The sequence below is a fragment of the Tauraco erythrolophus genome, chromosome 3, assembly GCF_009769465.1.
Source record: "Tauraco erythrolophus isolate bTauEry1 chromosome 3, bTauEry1.pri, whole genome shotgun sequence".
NCBI classification, from domain to species: Eukaryota; Metazoa; Chordata; class Aves; order Musophagiformes; family Musophagidae; genus Tauraco; species Tauraco erythrolophus.
In genome coordinates this window covers 31,620,684-31,639,558 of record NC_141467.1, presented here as the reverse complement: position 1 = coordinate 31,639,558, position 18,875 = coordinate 31,620,684, and the positions used below count along the sequence as shown (strand labels likewise).

At 35.8% G+C, this 18,875-nt stretch overlaps 1 protein-coding gene across 4 annotated transcripts in view; it reads left to right on the top strand.

Moving 5' to 3' along the window:
• Nucleotides 1-18,875, top strand: part of PTPN3 (protein tyrosine phosphatase non-receptor type 3) — a 175,314-nt gene that overhangs the window by 151,299 nt on the left and 5,140 nt on the right. For all 4 annotated transcript variants that reach the window (XM_086609110.1, XM_086609113.1, XM_086609112.1 and 1 more), the window contains 8 exons: nt 1,108-1,264; nt 3,045-3,211; nt 5,768-5,858; nt 6,126-6,187; nt 7,010-7,156; nt 10,419-10,547; nt 17,870-18,015; nt 18,675-18,810. In XM_086609110.1, coding sequence (XP_086465236.1) covers nt 1,108-1,264; nt 3,045-3,211; nt 5,768-5,858; nt 6,126-6,187; nt 7,010-7,156; nt 10,419-10,547; nt 17,870-18,015; nt 18,675-18,810 — 1,035 coding nt within the window. The remainder of the gene's footprint in view (nt 1-1,107; nt 1,265-3,044; nt 3,212-5,767; nt 5,859-6,125; nt 6,188-7,009; nt 7,157-10,418; nt 10,548-17,869; nt 18,016-18,674; nt 18,811-18,875) is intronic.

Below are 18,875 nucleotides of genomic sequence, written 5' to 3'. Positions count from 1 at the left end.
TCACAGTAAAAGTGTTTCCTGATGTTCAGATGAAGCCTCCTATGTTTCAGTTTGTGCCCGTTGCCTCTTGTTAAGTCACTGAAGAGAGCCTGGCTCCATCTTCTCTGCGCCTTCCATTCAAGTATTTATGTACATTGACAAGATCCCCTCTGAGCCTTCTCTTCTCTAGGCTAAACACTCCCAGCTCTCTTAGCCTTTCCTCATATGAGAGATGCTCTAGTCCCTTAATCATCTCTGTAGCAGCATCATTGTATTCTGGCCATACTTTGAATTGCTTTGCACTGGACTTAGAGCTAAGCATACTAAGAAGCATGGCAGAAAAAAGCTAAACAAACCCTAAAGTTCAGCAGTTAATGTAAATTGCTGTATCCAAGACAAGACATAATGTAAGTTTTCGTTTGAGACGGTGAAAACCTTGTTTTGGTGTTCTCTGCAGCACAGGTAGCAAAAGAATTTGCCACAAATGCAGGGTACTTAAGCGTCATAACTTGAGTACTTACCTGCATCATCATCTTGAAATTTTCAGTGAATGAAGTGAGGAAAAATGTTCTCTATTTGTAGATATCATTTGATATCCACCAAACAAGAATCTGATAAATAGCAAAAATACAAAATGTGTATGATTTATTTAAACTTTAAAAAGTACATGCCTGAGGAATGTTGTGTTATTTCAATTACTTTCGTCAAAATCATGTTTGGACTTCTCAGTATTCCCTGTGTAAAAACTGAAGCGTGTTATTTTATGTGCTCTAAACACTTTTTCCAGAAATTCCTTTGCAAATGGCTCTAACCAGTGGTTGTTGAAGCTTGGAGTCTGAAATTTAGATCTTTAAGAGCAATCTGATGATGACTGTTTGATAAACACAAATTCTTTTTATACCTATCAATATGCTGCTTGAACTGTTTATCATCTTCATTGAGAGGCTTTGAAGCCAGAAAGACAGCTTTAGATCTGAATCTTTTGACAGGACTTCTGGTGCAGAAGAGGAAACCTTGTCAGGAGAACTCTGAAGGCTTTGCTTACGTGATGAACTTAATATCTTGATGTGTTCCTGATTACATGACTGGATGCACTGACAGTAATATGTTTCTTTGGTCTTGAAACAGGCTGATAAATGCATTCCAAAACTGAATGAAGGTGATCAGATCGTATTAATTAATGGCCGAGATATCTCAGAGCACACGCATGACCAGGTGGTCATGTTCATAAAAGCCAGCAGAGAATCTCACACAAGACAGCTTGCACTGTTGGTCAGGCGGAAAGGTAACTGGGCTAATTTTATTCACTTTTAATGTTTTTGAGACTGTTGATTTTATGCTTGGTGGTATACCCTCTTCCGTTTACATAAATGTGTTCTTGGTGCACTGGGAATAGGTCTGTACTAAAAAGTAGATCTCCCTGCGTTTCAACTGGTAGTACAAATAGTTTTAACTATATAGATTCTTACCACGGCAACAAAGAATCTGTCAAATTAGAATTTCTTCTTTATTTTGGTCTAAAAATCTACGAGAACAAATAGTCTTTTGCAAAAGTGAGGAGTTTTTTTGTAAATATACCACAATTTCACAAATCCTCAGTTGAGGCTTTGCAAATACCCATCGCCTGTTCCCCAGCACAATTATACAATGAAACAAGTCAAATAAGCTACTTTTTTATTATTATTATTATTCCCTCCCCCTTTTCTTTCTTTCCATTCTTACAATAGACATTTTGTGACAATGCTGAGCTTGACCTGTGCTAGCTACTTGCTAAACTGCTGCCAGCAAACAGGAGATAATCTCTGAAATATGCAGGGTCTTAAACCTGTATATTTAAAATATCGGGAACCCATCCAACTTGGGTTTACTTGTTCCATATTTAAACACATGCAGATCCCAAGAGCTTTCAGATGACGTGAAACTTATAGTTTATTATTTACTTTCCTTAAGAGCTATGGTAAGACCTGAACACACAATTATGGAAGGGCTTTGCACAGAGTTTCTGATTACAATAAGATTTAAAAATCTGAAGAGATTATGCATCTCTGGGAAACAGGAGGGAATAAAACTCCCTAATTGATATGTACTTCTGTAGCATTTCCTTTATTTAAAATTTGTCATGTTTCTAGGAAGATAAATAGGTAGGCTCTTGGTCTTGTTTTCCCTGAACAGTCCCGCTCCTGTTATTAAAGGCCTTTCTTCTGACTCTGTGCAGTATTTAGTCTTCCCTTAACTTTTCTAGTCCACTTCCTACTTGAAGATAAGTCTGCTCTTAGCTAAAGATAACCTGTGGCCCAATGCCAGTCATTTATATAGGCATGAGTATGAACAGTTCCTCATTTTGTGAAGTTTGGCAGGTATGAGCCATTCTGGTTGTCGCTGAGAATAACCACGGCTGGACACGTTTGGTGATACAATAGCTTTCAGAGAGACAGAACTGCTGCGTAGATTAATTCATTAATATTTGCTGTGTTCTTCAACGTGTTAGCAAGGGACGTCGTAGAAAACTGGCTAATAATTTTTTTGTAGTTTATTAAGTTAGTTCCTTCAATGTTAGCACAAGAAATTGCAAAAGATAGTTCAGTTGCTTCTCTAATGGCAAGGGAGTACAATGTAAGTATGTTTGTGTTTGTTTTGCGGTTGGAGGTCCAAACTTATATGAACTTCTTATATAGATATTCTACTAATTATGCTCTAAACTGTTTTAGGCAAAACTCATTTGTTTTTTACCGTGGTGGATGTTGTGATTCATTAGCCTTTTCACTGGTTAATTCTGTAAGACAAAGTTGCAGAAAAAAGCTCTCTGTGCTTGGAAGTTAAGTTCTTTGCCTTCATAGATAGGCACCTTGAGGAGTTTCATTTTCTGAAAGGGCATAAGGACATTTTACTCTTAGTAGTTTGTACAGTAATATAGTACCTAAAGAAATGCAGTTAAATGTGTTGCTATATGCTTTCTTGAGGCCTTGTCTTTGCAAACTTTGTTGTTCTTGCAAGCTGGTAAATTTCAGTGTTGCAAACACATTAATGCTATATGTAATGGACTCTAATTTCAATACATCTTCCAGTAGTTAAACAGTTTGTGGTGCCTAAATCAGAAGACGAAGCTGATTCCCACAATCTCCCAGAATCTCTTCTTCCTATCTGTTCCGAATATGGTGGTGATACACTGGAGGAGTCTATGGAGCAGCTAAGGAAAGGGCTGGAAAGTGGGACTGTCCTTATTCAGTTTGAGGTAGGTAATACTCAACTCTCAAATGCTATTAATATAGACCAATAGCTGTGACCATCAAGTAATGTAAGGGCTTAATTAACTGGAAATCTCATTGCTCCCATTCAGTCTTATCTCAACAGAGCAAGAATGTGACTTGTCCATCAGTTTCACCCTTCACTACTTAGAATAGGAAACAATGAGTTATCAGTCTTGCACAAAACATCTGCTGAGAAAAATGTGTTTTAATTAACATGTTTCTAGCTCAAATACTCAAAGCTCACTAATTTATTTTCTTATTATTATTTTATTGAGTAGAATAGCGGGGTTTTGAAAGAGGTCAGTCTTTTACTTTGTGTTTCCATGCTACACAGTGATGTTTCTGAAACATCTTTTATACCTTAAGTTAGGGTTTCAAGCTCTCATGTGTTGCCTTCTTTCATGGAATAACAGGAGCAACTTGACCATTCCTCATCTTTCTCTCTTAGAGGTTGATATGAAAGTGTTGGAATGTTAATTTCCATTTGCAAGATGTTTGTAATGTCCAGTTCTGTGGTGTTTCTCCCTGGTGATCTGAAACAGTGATGGTTTTCTTGGGCAGATTATTTCATATGTGAGATTTCCCTGTATGTTGGAAGAACTGCTGTGTAGATTAATGAATTAATGTTTGTCATGTTCGTCAACATGTTAGCAAGGAATTTCATAGATAGAAAACTGACTAATAAAATGTTCTTGTAGTTTATTAAATTAGTTCCTTCAGTGTTACTGTAAGAAATTTCAGAAGATAATTTAGCTGGTTCTCTGGTGGCAAGGGAGTACATGTAAATGTAACTACCGTAAATGTAGGTCTATGCTCGTTTCGCTGTTGTGAATCCAAACATTTATAGTAACTTTATAGAAACTCTGGTTTTTATGACTTACAAATTTCACATTGCTGAGTTCTGAAGTAACACTTTCTGATGCTGAAAACTTATGGAACAGCAATACAATTTTTCCCCATTTTATTTTTCCTTCACCATTTTTTCAACTGCTGTAAGATTTAATGGTGGTGACTGGTGAGTTGTGGTATTGCTTATTGCATAACTACTTTTTGATGTTTGATTTTTAAGTGATTGTAGACTATGGTTCATAGCTGTTTTCCAAAATCCACAGCACTGGTTGCAATGCAGCAATAGCAATGAGTCTGTTGGCTATCGAAACAGTAACTCAAAAGATATGATCTAGCCTTTCAATGCTTTGTTAATTGTCAAAGTTGACTAAATTTGTGCACAAAGTTCCTGTAATAATCTTCATAGGATATTTGATCCTTTATGACTTCTTTCCTGACAGAGTTTATAAAAGGGCAATTGCAGCATCACCTCATCAGCTTTGATGGCTCTCAAATTCTCCATTCACATTAGTAAAATAATAAATAATTAGCCAGTGGACTATGAATATCTTCCTCCACTTAAGCAGAATTTAAGAGGTCTGTCAATGGCAAATGACTTTTTGCCAGACAACAATAATGAAGCTCCAGAATTGTTACTTAACATTAAATTATTCTTCCTTGTCTCCCAAAAAAAGCAGAAATTTCAACTTGGCTCTAATAAAATGGAACTTGAGTTATAACTGATAGAAGCTGTTCAGTTACATATATTATCAAGTTCTTTTCTCACATGGCTTGTTTATGCTGTTGAAGGCAAAAAATGTGGTGAGCTGTGATACTGAGTCTTAGGATTCAGTAAATCTCACAGTAGAATAAACTTTGTGTGTTGTTCCTTTTCTCTTAACTGAAGTAGGGGATTTTAGCCTCCAGTTTGTTTCATTCCATTTTATGTATGGAACCATATTCTAAATCTTTGTTAAACATGTAAGATACAATGAGGTCTTTGCCAAGTGTTTAATGAAGTATATAAAACTGACACAGCCAGGTTAACAGCTCAATTCTAAGTTACTTTCATGTATTTTTAATACAGAAAAACTGTAGTTGTATAATTGCATTTCTTGATTTTACTGTTATTTTCCCCCTTCCATACCTTTTGTTGTCTTGTACAATGCACTTAGTGCATTCTGACCTTAAAATGTATTTTTAGTTACATGCTTGTATGCCTACGTTTACTCCAGATAAAGTTTGCAGGATAGAGACTGTGATACATTGAAGCTTTTTTTTTCAGGTGCTTGCAGTATTGAAGGTGATGGTTTTAGTCCAATTCCAGTTGATTCTGGAAAATATCAGTCTACAGCTATTTTTTTTCTGATGTCTTTTATTGTTCACTTCTTCCACCCTCAACCTCTATTTTCCTTCTGGCATGCAGTTTTATAAGAAAAAGGCAACCTTGCAGGGAAACAGTTTATATCAATGACTCTTCTTTCTTTTTTTCCTATAAATTCTTCTAGAGATGATGATGGGCTAGCAATAACAGAAATTCTTGTCATGTTAAAATCAAAAAAAAAAAAACCTCTTAGGTGAATTTTGCAGATAGTTAGGAAAAAAATTAAAGAAAGTAACTTATGATATCTTTTTTCAGTCTATGTATTTTCTTGTGAAACTGTTTAGTGTGTGTATAGAAAAATCCTATCATTTTGCATTCTGTCTTGCAGCAACTTTATAGAAAGAAGCCAGGATTGGCTGTTACATGTGCAAAGGTACCTCAGAATATGGACAAGAATAGATACAAAGATGTTCTACCTTGTAAGTGTTAAAAACAGACTTTCTGCCTGTTTTGCTTTATCATCTAAATGATAGCTTATAAAACTATTGTATTGAACTTCTCGATTAAAGATGACATTATATAATCAAAGTCGTATAATTGTTCATTTTATTTTCTAAAGGGTTATCTATTTTGGTTTATATTCTGCTGTATGCGTGTCTGCAATTCCTCAGTTTTTCTACTTAATAGAAGGGAAGCATGCCCTTTAATTGCTAATTTGATTCCCTCTTTTTTTTGTGTGTGTGCAGACGATGCCACAAGGATAATATTGCAAGGAGATGAAGATTATATTAATGCGAATTACGTGAATGTAAGTCATACAGAGACCTGCATTTGCCCACTTTCTATATTACAATAGCAGATTAAATTTAGCCTTTTTAAGGAATAAGGGTTTTTCGTTATACGTTTTGAGGATTTATAAATGTAAAAGATGTAAAGATTCATAATGTAAAAGATCAAGTGTGTCTTGTGAAACAAGTAACCGTCCGGATACACAGTATGTGCAAGCATGTGGTATACACTGTGATATGTGCAGGGTCTTTAACCACTGAAAACTATTTTACCTTTCCCATATACTGCAAATGCTGAGGTTGTTTCCTATAGCTTAAAACTAAGCCCTTTTTTCCTCTAGAATCACTTATGGCCTACCAACTATGCTGGGAAGGGTCCAGAAGATAAACCAGAACCCTGATTGCCCTAATCATATGTGTAGGCTGGGAGACAGGGAGAAGAGGGGAAACATATTTATGTTTGTGTCAGATACTGAAGTTAAACACCTAAAGCACAGAATCAACTGTTAACTTACTGTTTCTAGTATCAGGTAATAAACAGCTTTTGCTAGTGTACCTTTGGTATACCTTGCCGTTATACCTTGATAAATATTAAAGAAAAATTGGAAAACTGCAGTTTTAAGTTTTCAAATGCAATTTTGCTATTAATTGTCTCTTCCTAGTTCAGCATGAAGGACTACAGTATACATGTGGTTTAAATGAAATATTTGAAGATTTTCTTATTACTCAGTGTGCCTCCTTAATGTTCCATCAACTCTGTTGAATGAAATGCTGAATTAAAGAAAAATAATACTTGAGTAGTGAGAACAAACTGTACATAGGATTATTTTTTCTCTTTATAGATGGAAATTCCTTCTGTGGGCATTGTGAACAAGTATATTGCTACTCAGGGACCTCTTCCACACACATGTGCACACTTCTGGCAGGTAGTCTGGGATCACAAGTTGTCGCTGATCATCATGTTAACAACTCTCACTGAGCGAGGACGGGTAAGTGTTCAGGTTCTTTGTATGCTGAAGAAATGTAAACTTTCTTCCTTTAAACTTTCTTCCCATCGTTATGATTAAATAAGCCTAAAATAGGCCAGCTTATTCTGTTGAATCATTCTCTGAAGGCCAGGGCAGATACTCGGTAACTTAATTTTTTTTATCCTTCTTCAAAAACAAACCAGCAGTCTGATAAAACAGAAATCACTGCATTGACTTCATTTTGCTCATTGGCCTGGTACTATGTGCTGTCCTTTTTTCCCTCCTGAGAAGTGGGCTCCGTGTTGCAGTTGTCTGCTGAATCATTAGGAGGACGTCTGGAAGTATCGAGCAGGTTGAGCGAAACTTGCAGTCTGGCTTCAAACAAGAGTCTGCCATGGCAGTACTTACTAGTTTTAGAATGCTGGTGGTCAGAATTTAACTTGCTTACTTTTATTTATCCTAGAATTGCTGTGATAATTCTTTTAATTCTGTTTAAATAAATTCTAGCACTCCATTAATTTCAGAATAATATAGTGAAAATTAAAGCAATATCTGGAGTATTGTGTTGTACTTTGATTTAACTTATCCGAAGTTTTAAAGATTAAGTTTTTAGATTATTAATATACAGAAAGGACTGTTTTTGAAGTTTTAGAAGCTGAAAACTGAACCGGTTTTTTTTAAGAGTTGGAGCAGATAGTGACTTCACTGTAGCCTTTATCTGTATTTCCTATATGATCTATCCTATGTTATCAAGTTTATCTAGCATCCCAGTTAAAACGCAGTGTTAATGGAAAGCAAGAGAGCGAGTATTTCAGATCCTAAACAGCATAATGATTGAGATATAGTAGGGACAGTTAAGCAACAATGTAATTTCTCATTGAAATGTATGATAGTAGTGTGAAAGCTGAAAAGCAACAGATTTTAACCATGATCAGGTTACATAGCTGTTCACAGAGACAGACATTATTGAACAACATCTGGCACAAAAATGCTCCCTTTTACTGTATTGCAGTCAAAATAGGTTCCTGCTTTCTTTTCCTTCTGTTGAGGAGAAACACAGGTTAATGCTGATCTATACTTTTCCCAGTGAGTTGGAACCTCCAAGGTGATTTGTTGTGAAGTTCTAACCATCCTACTGGCACATTTATACACCAGACACTTTTTCTGAGTTTTGCTTTCTTTCAGAGAAGTTTTACTTTTGCCCAGTTTCTGAAAAAGATGTATACTCTTGCTGGAGTATCCTCATTGCCAAATGCCAAACCTTTTCCAAGACACTGGAGGTTTTAAATTCTAGAATCTCTCTCTTCAGTGGTGTTGTTTTATAGGACAAAAACCTTCCCCTCCCGCAAGTAGTGTTCATTTTTTAGAGGTGGGTGCATATTGGCATTAGGATTGTTTCTACAAAAGTTACGTGTACACTGACTAGATGTGCCTATCTTTCTGCCTTTCGAAGGTGAACTAGAAAAAGGAAGACCTTATAATTTCAGCAGTAGAGTGGTAGGGATCTGAAGATCATCCTCTTACTATCAGCAGCAGAAGACAGGAGAGAAAATAGTTCCTTATGCTTGTACACGGAATTGATTAATCTATTTTCTTTTCTAAAAGATAGAGTATTTCATGGATCTAATTTTAGTATTGAATTCCACTTCAGCTCTTACTTGTATTCTGGTGTACCTCAGACTACATATGCAGTGCATCAGGTGTGTTCACATGCACATGAGACTTCTCTTGTCACACGTTGGTAGGCTTGAAGGTTAATCCATTATGGCCTGGCATGAAACCTGTCTGAGGCAGAGGGCAAACTACACTTTCCTGCATCAGTAAATATGTTTCTGGGCCTTTGCTTGTAACTTTAGCATTTAGATTCAATTAGTTATTTAAGAGAAGATCTCTGTCTTCAGTCTTACATCTGACATAGAAAAGAAATACATGTCTCTTTTACAAATGACACGCATGCGAACTAAAGTTATTTGTTCAGCCTTCCAGTTTCTGAACTCAGTTTTCACTGGAAAGCGTGAAGGGCAACTTTCATTATGTGACCAAGTTACTGCAGATTACTGTGCTTGCAATAGCTTTCTACATAATATTCTTGCTACTAGTGTTTATAAGCATTATTCTGTGTTTTAAAAATATTTTTGCTTAAAACACAAAATATGATCGAATGCAAAAATGAAGTTGTCTTTCCCATTCAGTGAATTCCTGTCAAAAACCATCGTAACGTATAGCTTTTAGAGGCCTGAAAACTAATGCCCAAGTTAGGGAAGCGATCTTCAGAAAATAGCTAGGGTCACTTCGTTTACCTTCACCGTTTGCTTTCAGGGAGAGTAGAAGGGAAACTGTTCTTATGGAAGCAGCCAGACAGCTACCAGACTGGACTTCAAACTAGTGTTTGAAGAGGTGATGGTGCTGTAGGGTATCCTTTTCCTGCTCAAACTCTCTCTGCAGAATGAGTTATCTCTTAGGGCCTCCAGAAACAGATCGCACTGTGCTCTTTCCCTCAGCCATGAGACTTCGGTGTTGGAATAGGGGAGGACAGGTGGCTTTGCACTATTTTTTGCATTCCAGCATGATCTTGCTTCAAAGATATGGAGCAAGATATCTTGCTTCATGATATGCTTCAAAGATACTTTGCTGTGGAGATATCTGGTCCATTCTTCTCTGCTCAAAGCAGGAGCAGCTTTAAGTTCACGCAGGTTGTAGAGTGTCATATCAGTTAAGTTTTGATTATTTTCATGGATGGAGATTCCACATCCCCATAGGGCAGCTTGTTTCTGTGCGTGACCATCCCCACTGAAATATTTTTTGCCAACACCTAATCAGAATTTCCCTTTTTTGTATTTTTTTTTCAATCACCTCTTGTGCTTTCATTGTTCACTTTTAAGAAAAGTGTGTTCTGTCTTTGCTATAAGCTCCTGTTAGGTGGCTGAAGATAGTTATAAATTCCCCCCTACACTTTTCCTCTTAAGATGGAACAAATGCATGTGTTTCTCCTCCTACATTGTGCCTTGAGAAGTCGTTTTAGTGATTGTGGTTGTGTACCAGACAGAAAGCATCTTGCATCCAATTTACCTGAATTTTTATTAAAATGACTGAAACAAAAGTTTATAGAGAATTTAGCCTGTTTTGTCATGTTATTTTTCTAATTTGGACGTAAACACGTCATCAACAAACCAGAATAGATTTTATACTGTTCCTCGAATCCCCTGAACCATAGCATAGGAGAGGAGGCTGGAAACAAAAGTGCTTGTATAAAGTCTTGATGTGTGCTTCGTTTTCTTTACAGACCAAATGTCATCAGTATTGGCCTGATCCACCAGATGTAATGGAATATGGCAGCTTTCGTGTCAGATGCCACTCTGAGGACTGTACGATTGCTTATGTTGTTCGAGAAATGGTGATTACAAATGTTGAGGTAAATGCTCATTATCTTTAATTATTCCCAAGCAAGCTGAATGAATACATGTATAGGTAGGTAGATGTAGACTCTGAGTGCGTACATCTGTGAGTATACGCGTATGTATACATTTTTATTCGAAGACTACGCATATATTATACGAATCAATGTAGTATGATTATTTTTTATACCTTCTCCAAAAACATACTTTTTGAAGTTCTATAGTACACTAATACATTATGTTGCACAAGTACTGTAATAAGTTTTATACAGAAGTTTAGTGCTTTTCTGTAAACAGTTTTGCAGTCACTGACTCTGCACAAGTGTTTCGATTTTCAATGAGATGTTTTTCTAAGTAAATATGCTCTTTCAAGGATGAAATATGGGTCACTTGGTTAATGGCACGTGCAGCTAGAATAGCTAACAAAGTAGTGAATTGTAATAATGTTGTTTTGAGAAAAGATGCAGAGTCTCAATAGCTCCTTTTCATCATCTTCAGTCAGATTTTAAAAAAGAAAAAAAAATCCTGTATCTCTCAAATGAAATGTGCTCAATTTATGTAAGGTACTTATATTCCTTTGCTGTTAGTACTTTATCCTAATGGAAAGGTTATAAAGCAAAGAGAAAGTTAAATACATGGAGTACTCCTTGCGTATCAGCATATATTGTGAAATCTATGTTCAGATCATATCTAGATTTCCCACAACCTGAATATAGGGAATGAAGTTTGGTTTTTGTTTGTAAGTTGTCCTACATTTCTTACACATTTCCCTCTTTGTTTCTTTTCCAAAATTCTATGGTCACAAGTGTTTTCTAAAAAGATGAAGAGTTTGTGCTACCCTAGGATACGTGTGTAAGAAATCACTGTGTACTGACCAAATGAAAATTTACAGTTCCAATACTAGCCAATCTTTTAAACTTCTGTACAGTTAAGTAGATTTTACTGTTGCAAGAATTGCTAGCAATAAGAAAAAGGAAATACCTCTTTTAAAATGTAATGTTTCATTGATGTTCTTACGGCAAGATGACCAATGCTGTAGTCTCATAAACGTGTAACTGAATCTATGACTTGACAGTGCATCCAAATTTGTTCTAACGTGATTAAGATTTCCTTTGTAGTCATAAACATGTGAGAGGCCAGTACTTAAAGGTCTTTCAGTTAAGATGGTTTACAGTGCATCAGTTTCTAGCTATGAGAAACCATCCAGTCAGGGAGCAGCATGATTTTTGGTTCTGTTTTTCAGCCAATTAATCTGGAAGTGATACACTTGAATGTCAGCTAAGAAGAAATTGACTTCATTAAAGCAGTACTGCAGAGTATATGTAGGCAAACTTCTAGTCCTTGTCACTCAAATTAGTTGACTGCCAATTAACTTTGGTTAGCTAGTGCTTCTTGTAAATTTTAGTTTATTCTTTTCAAATACTTGTTCTTTTTCTTGGTTAGTATTTATCAAACTGGGACATAATTTCGAGCAAATTCACCAGTGACTGTGTGCAGTATGTGTTTTCATTTCAGGTGTCTATTTACTAGCATGTGATAAGTCAAAATCCTAATGAGAAGAGGGCAGTCAATTTCCTTTTTTTTTTTAATACAAGTTAATTCTTTTTGTATAAAGGTTGTATGAGAATATAGTGTGCCATTGTAGACCTGTTAACAGATGTGAAAGTTGTAGGGATCTTCAGCTGTGTAAATGATAGCTTCAACTGTGTCTCATGATAGCTCTCAGTTGAGAACATTGCTCGTAATGCAAAGGCATACGCTTGCATGTGTTTTATCTAGGTTAGAAGCATGCTGAAGCTAGTCCTAGGTGGATGTGTGTTTGTTGTGGTGAGGACAAGGTTGTTTTGAAGGTTTTCTTTATTTTGGTTTGGTTGGTTGGTTTGTTTTTTCACTAAAGGCAATTTTGTTTGTACACTTAAATAAAGTGGCCAAACTGAAAAGAACACTCAACATTGAGCTGTCCCATACAGTAAAAATATGACCCTAATAATTGATAGCGCTGTATGCATTTGGCATTTCAGATGAAAGTAAAAACGTTTGTAGCTTGTTAAAAGAAATAGCAAAAGAACTTTCTGAAACATTGAGGTATCTCCTAGTTTTACATGTCACTGGAGCTTCTTTCTTAAAGCTGTATTGGGCATCGTTCATAAAGCTGTATTCTTTGGGAGGCTTCTTGTGTTTGAGTAGACTTTGCAAAGCTTTATAGGTACTATCTCTCACAGATATTGTTGTTCTATTCTTTGAAGAACACATAAAAAGTCATCTGAGTTCAAATCAGGGTTTTATTATTCCCTGAACTAATGTGAGCATCATTGGACTGGTCTTTATGAAGACAAGTAGCTTTTAATAGTAAGATGGATAAAGCTTCCCAACTCACAGGAGACTTGATTTCTGTTGGGAAAGCATATTTGTGAAAGAGATTCCTGTGAACTAAGTTGCACAGATTTCAGATGTGCCTTTAGGGTAAAATAGCTCAAAAGAGAAGTTCATTAAATGATTGCCTTGGCATTTTATTCATATATGCTCAGAAGACTTGAGGATCAAGAAACTTTTTAGGATTTTTCTGATGCAGTTTAACTCTGTGCTTCTTTACCTGTAATTGAAGATCAGCAAACAACTGCAAATGTGTGAAATATTTGTGACTTTTGTAAGCCTCATGAAATGAAATAAGGATCAACACTTTGAGAGCCAGAACAAACAGACCAAAGAAAAGAAATTGTGTAGCGTGAGTGCAAAATTCATCACACAGTACACTATTTTGTAAAACAAGATAAATGCTTCTTTTTAATCATAAAAAAAAAATAGCATGGGAAGCCTGAAGCAAACTTTCATTCAGTTTCTTTTAAAATTATACCCTTGCAACGTATCGTTGCCCATTAAATCTCACCAATTTAATCCAGTTATGTTTAAAAAAAAAAAAAAACAAAACAACCAACATTTTTGCTGCTTTCTCTTGTTTAAACAAGCATTTTGCTTGATTTCAGTTGTGACTAGAACCTAGCCGTGGAACTTAGCAAGGCTGTGGAGACAATACTTGCTGAAGCATATTATTCACGTAACTTTGAAGAACTTTAGTTTTGCAAGATTTTATTTATCATTTTGCCATATCTTGTTAGTTGTCACCACACCTTATTAGTTGTTCCCGAAATGCCGTCATCCTCCCACCTGATGAGTTTTATTAACTAAACTAAATCATTCAAACAAAAAGAAAAAAACCCTTGCTGTTTAAAAATTGAATGAATTTATCCTTTAAAGACAAGTTATAACATTGTTGTCATGAATAAGGAGAGAGCACTTACCCTTTAGAAAAGTGCTTTAGTTTACCCAGGTCAAGGTAATGAAGACAAGTCCTTGTGTCATAATGTGGACTGTTTAGCATGACTGTACAGACGATGACAATGCAAATAGAGGAATTTGGAGAGAGAGGCTTATTTTTCATTTAAAAGCTATCACTTTCCATGGACATCACAATAATGGAGGGGATGGTTTGAAGAAAAAGAAAATAAATTGATGTAGCGATTCAAGCAAATTGAAGATTAAGCATGAATTCATTTTTCTAAAGGAAAGATATTGCTGTTTGCTGAAGGGAGGAGGTAAAATTGCAAGATGAAGAATGACTGGTATCTTTCTGTTTATGAATGACCAGCATGTAGGCCTTCCTAGTGACTGTGTTGATCTTAGATAAAACAAAGGCAGCAATGTAAGTGAGTATACTGCCAGCACTTCCTGCTATCAACAGCTGAAAATAAAAACTAATTTTTACGCATGTTAATTATTTGGGTTGAGGCATTCCACGCCATTTGTCTTCCTTGCCAAATGCATGTCATATATGTTTGTGGGGGAAATGTTGAGTTTGCTTATGTTAAAGATTCTTAGATTGGGTCACTGAAACTTTTCCTTCCACACATTAAACAAGACCTTGTATTTTGTCTTTCCAAAGAAATCTGTATAGACCACATCATAAATGTCTTAAACCTGTCTCACTGCAGAGGTATTTTAAAGGCTTCTCTGAAAAGGGTCTGCGCTGAACATGTTCTATTCTGTCAAATACTCGTGGTAGAAGAGAATGAGTTGGTTCTGAATAGTAAAGAGCTGAAGACCAGAAGTAGATTAAAGGTGTTATGGCAAGGCTGTACAGAAGCATAATGAGGTGGGAATAGTGATCTAAAGAAATAGATTCATAGATTCATAGATTTCTAGGTTGGAAAAGACCTTAGAGATCATCCAGTCCAACTGTCCCTAATCTCCATTAAACCATATCCCTAAGTAGTTCATCCACTCTATTCTTAAACACATCCAGGGATGGGGACTCAACCACCTCCCTGGGCAGCCTATTCCAGTGGCTGACAACCCTTTCAGAGAAGAATAGTGTGTTTAAAAATAAGTATTCTTTATAGGACATGTATAGTGGGGCTAACTATGGGATCAATAACTATAATTCTAGCACTTTCTTTAATGCATGAGTGCTAGATTACAGTAATCATGATGGTCTTTTAATGCAAGTTATTTCCATGTGTGGTGGTATTTGGCTGACATTTTCTGAATTTAAAAGCTGACTTTTGTTCTGTAAAGACTTGAAGATTTTGTATTTAAAACAAACAAAACCAACAACAACAAAAAAACCTAAACCAACACTGAAAATAGCTTTAAAAAAATCTGGGCTTCATCAGAGTACTGATTTTATCTTCTGCATGAGACATAAAAGTATTAGTATTAGAAAAACTAGTTCTAACATACAAATATAGCTATTGTTTACAATAGTCTTAACTTAAAAAATGAAGTATTTTCAAATACTTGTGCATTTTGAAAAGTGAATGATGAAATGGTCAAGTTTTAACGATGTGAATTATCCCAAAAGATCCCAGCCAAAAGAATGAATATCGATTATATCAAAACACAAATAACTATAAAACTATACTGAAGCTTGAGGCATACCTGGAATAATTAACAAACAGCTATGTTGGTCTCGAGGGATGAATAGGGCACATAACAGAAAATGATGATGATTGCACCAAAAGATGCAGCTCTGAGAACTAACAACGTGCTTTTGCAGTGTATTCTTGTTCTGAATAAGTCTTATGTAACATGCTGCTTGTACTTAATGTCTATGAACTATTTAAAAAAAAAAAAGCAACTCTATATTTGAGTCTGAATTACTAATAAGTAAAAATTAAGTTAGCTCTTTCCTCTTTTCTGAGCTTGTAAAATGGCTTTTGATGCTACAGATCACTGCCAGTGGTTCTCAGGTGTGCCGCTGGTACTTAGGATGCATGGCTTGAAGTTCTTGATGCGCATGGAAGGTGACTGGATACTCACTTGTGGACAATTTTAGAATGAAGCAAGTCTTTGTCTCACCTGAATGCTGTAATTCAAATACCTCTGATTTAAGAGAATCGGCTCAAACTGTTATATGTAATTGCTGAGTTATCTCATTTCCCTTCTGAAGAGGTTCTGAGTAAGCATGCACAGATTTGCAAAAGAGGACTTTTTAATGACATTTTCTTGTCATGTTTTTGTAGTTTTCAATGTGTGGCATTTCGGCAAATTTGTAAAATATTGTGAATTCAGAAAAGTGTCATCATTTGATCAAGTTCAACTACATAATAACAGCAAAACTGGATAGAAAAAGGCCGTGCTTTTTCTTGCAGAGATCCCAGACATTTTGGGGATCTTTTGATAACCTAAATGTTAGATCCCAATGTGATTTGTATTACAGCGATTTTGGTCATTAATGTTAGATTACGCTGTCCGCTTGGGCTTTATGCTGGACCTTTTAATTGTGATTGCTCAGGCTCTGCCTTCAAGAAGTAAAGCATGAGCCGTGTTGTTTATCTTCATAAACAATTGTGGGCAATTGTAAATTTCTGCCATTACTGGGATAAATGCATTTCATAGAATTCTGCTTGGTACATAGGCAGTAGTTATTCTGTCTTACTAGCCTGCTCCCTGGGAGTGGAACCGCTTCCTCAAGTGGAAGAGGAAAGCAAGCAGTTGAAGGCCTTTGAAACAGGGTATGTATTTCAGTAGTTGTGCAGTTAAGAGAAAAGGAAAAAAAACTAGCATCATGAAAACATTCTTGTGCAGACCACTAGGAAGAGGCCAGCTTTTATAGATTAAGAGAGTAAAAAAAGATATTTTTATTTCAGTAGGGTGTTAAATGTCAAGTCTAGTAATGAACATGGATAAAATGCAGCTAACAGTTAACTGTCATTAAACGTGTGGAAGAAATAAAGGAACAATGTGAAGACTTGTCTCTGTGGAGAGTGAGAGATCCTCACTGCATGATGCAGCAGAGCTCAGGAGTGTCTTAGGTTTTCTCCTTCCCACCCTAATAGTTGGTTACATCTGTAACATAGCAGTTGAGCCCAATCTGTAGGCAAAGATGATTGAGTGATTTCATAACCAAAGTTAACAAAAAGCCAAACTGAAAGAACTTTTGTAAAACCGGGGTTTTTTAGATATAATTTAATGAAAAAGAGCTCTTCATAGAACAGAATCTTTTAACTAATTATGTTGCTTCCATAAAGAAGAATCTTGTTCTGTGGTTTGTACAGAAATAGTTCATATATGTGCAATGAATATATATGAATGAACTATATATATTATTTTCTAACAGAAACCAGAGTTAGCAAATGTTGCAGTCAACTTTATATTATAACTGAATCTATAAATACACACAGACATGAATATTTAGAATAGATCTGCAGCTATACTTTGAGAGATTGATTTGGATTGCAGAATGAGATAAAAATGGCATTCAGGGTTTTTTTTAATGGGAGGACCTATTATGCTGCAGACAATGACCACATGATATGCACCTTATAGAACTGAAACAGTATGCAAGCATAGCATTCCTCAATGCTATAGTGTATGTATAGTCTCATCACCATCCTCTTGAGCTGTAATTGTGTAGTCCCAAGACCCTGTTGTTTTGATGTTGTTCTGAATAGTTCTTCTGCTGTTTTCAGCTGTTTCTTCCATTCTGTTCTAAACTATTATAAAGTACTATTATGCATAAGTCTTGTAGCATTTTACCGCAGGTCAGCCATCATTGTCAAGGTATAATAGGTCAACAGTCAATAAATTAAAGAAGATTTGACTAGATCACAGAAATTAAGCTTGGTACCTCATTTAGAAAATGTTATACCTTTTGCACGCTTTTTAATCCTTATATTTTTATACTTTATTGTGAATTTTAAAATCACAAATATCTTCTGCCATATGTATCTTTACAGCACCTGCAGAATATACTTACTGAAAAAACTATGATTTGTTTATAGTAAATATCAAACAGGAAGCGTAACACTGAACATTTTTTGAAAACCTTACTGTATTTTAGACAGAACAACACCACACTGTCACCCATCTCCAGTATGTTGCTTGGCCTGATCATGGTGTTCCTGATGACTCCATGGACTTTTTGGAGTTTGTGACCTGTATGAGGCCAAAGAGAGTAGAGAACGAACCGGTCCTTGTTCACTGCAGGTACTTATGTTTTAAAATTCTGATCATAGGTTTGCTTCAGCTTTAGAATAGCATTTGCTTTGAAAAGTTTGTCTGCAAGACAGGAGTTTCCTTGAACTGTCCAATACCAGTGTTCACTGTTGAAGACAGAAGTACTGGTGTTGTATTTAGAGGATTAGTTTCTTTTCTCTCCCTTTCTCCTGCAACCTTTTGGTCAAGTGGCTTAGTCGCATAATTATCATAGAGCTGATAACCTGCAATGTAAATTGTTCTGCATTTTTGTTCTCTACCACTGTTGTAATCTCGTTTTGAAATGGTACTGCAAAGATTTTTTTTTTCTGCTGTTCAAGTGCTCATCAAAAAGCGGTCAGTTAGCTCTTACCTTCTTTAGTCAAAAATACCAAACCAGTACATTTAGATTTGTAAGCAGTTATAATTTTAAAAAATCCATTTTCTTTAAGTCATGTTTTATTTCTACAAAAATTCTTTTCTTTTTAAAAATTGGCAGGAAATATTATAGAAGTTGCTTTAAAGATAAGCTTCACATTCTGTTCTAGTTTTATTAAGGTCTTCCTGTAATTTCTGTAGGTATTTAGCATGCTAGTATTAAGACTGTGATATGAATCCAGTGCATTGCAAAAACCTAATTTTATAGACTATTTTTCTGTTGCATTTCACAGCGCTGGAATCGGTCGCACTGGTGTATTGGTCACTATGGAAACAGCCATGTGCTTAATTGAAAGAAACCAACCTGTTTATCCACTGGATATTGTACGGAAAATGCGAGACCAGCGAGCTATGATGGTGCAAACATCAGTAAGTGATGGAAAGGAGGCATCTTTTTCTGTATATATACTGCACTTCTCCAGTTCTAAAACAGA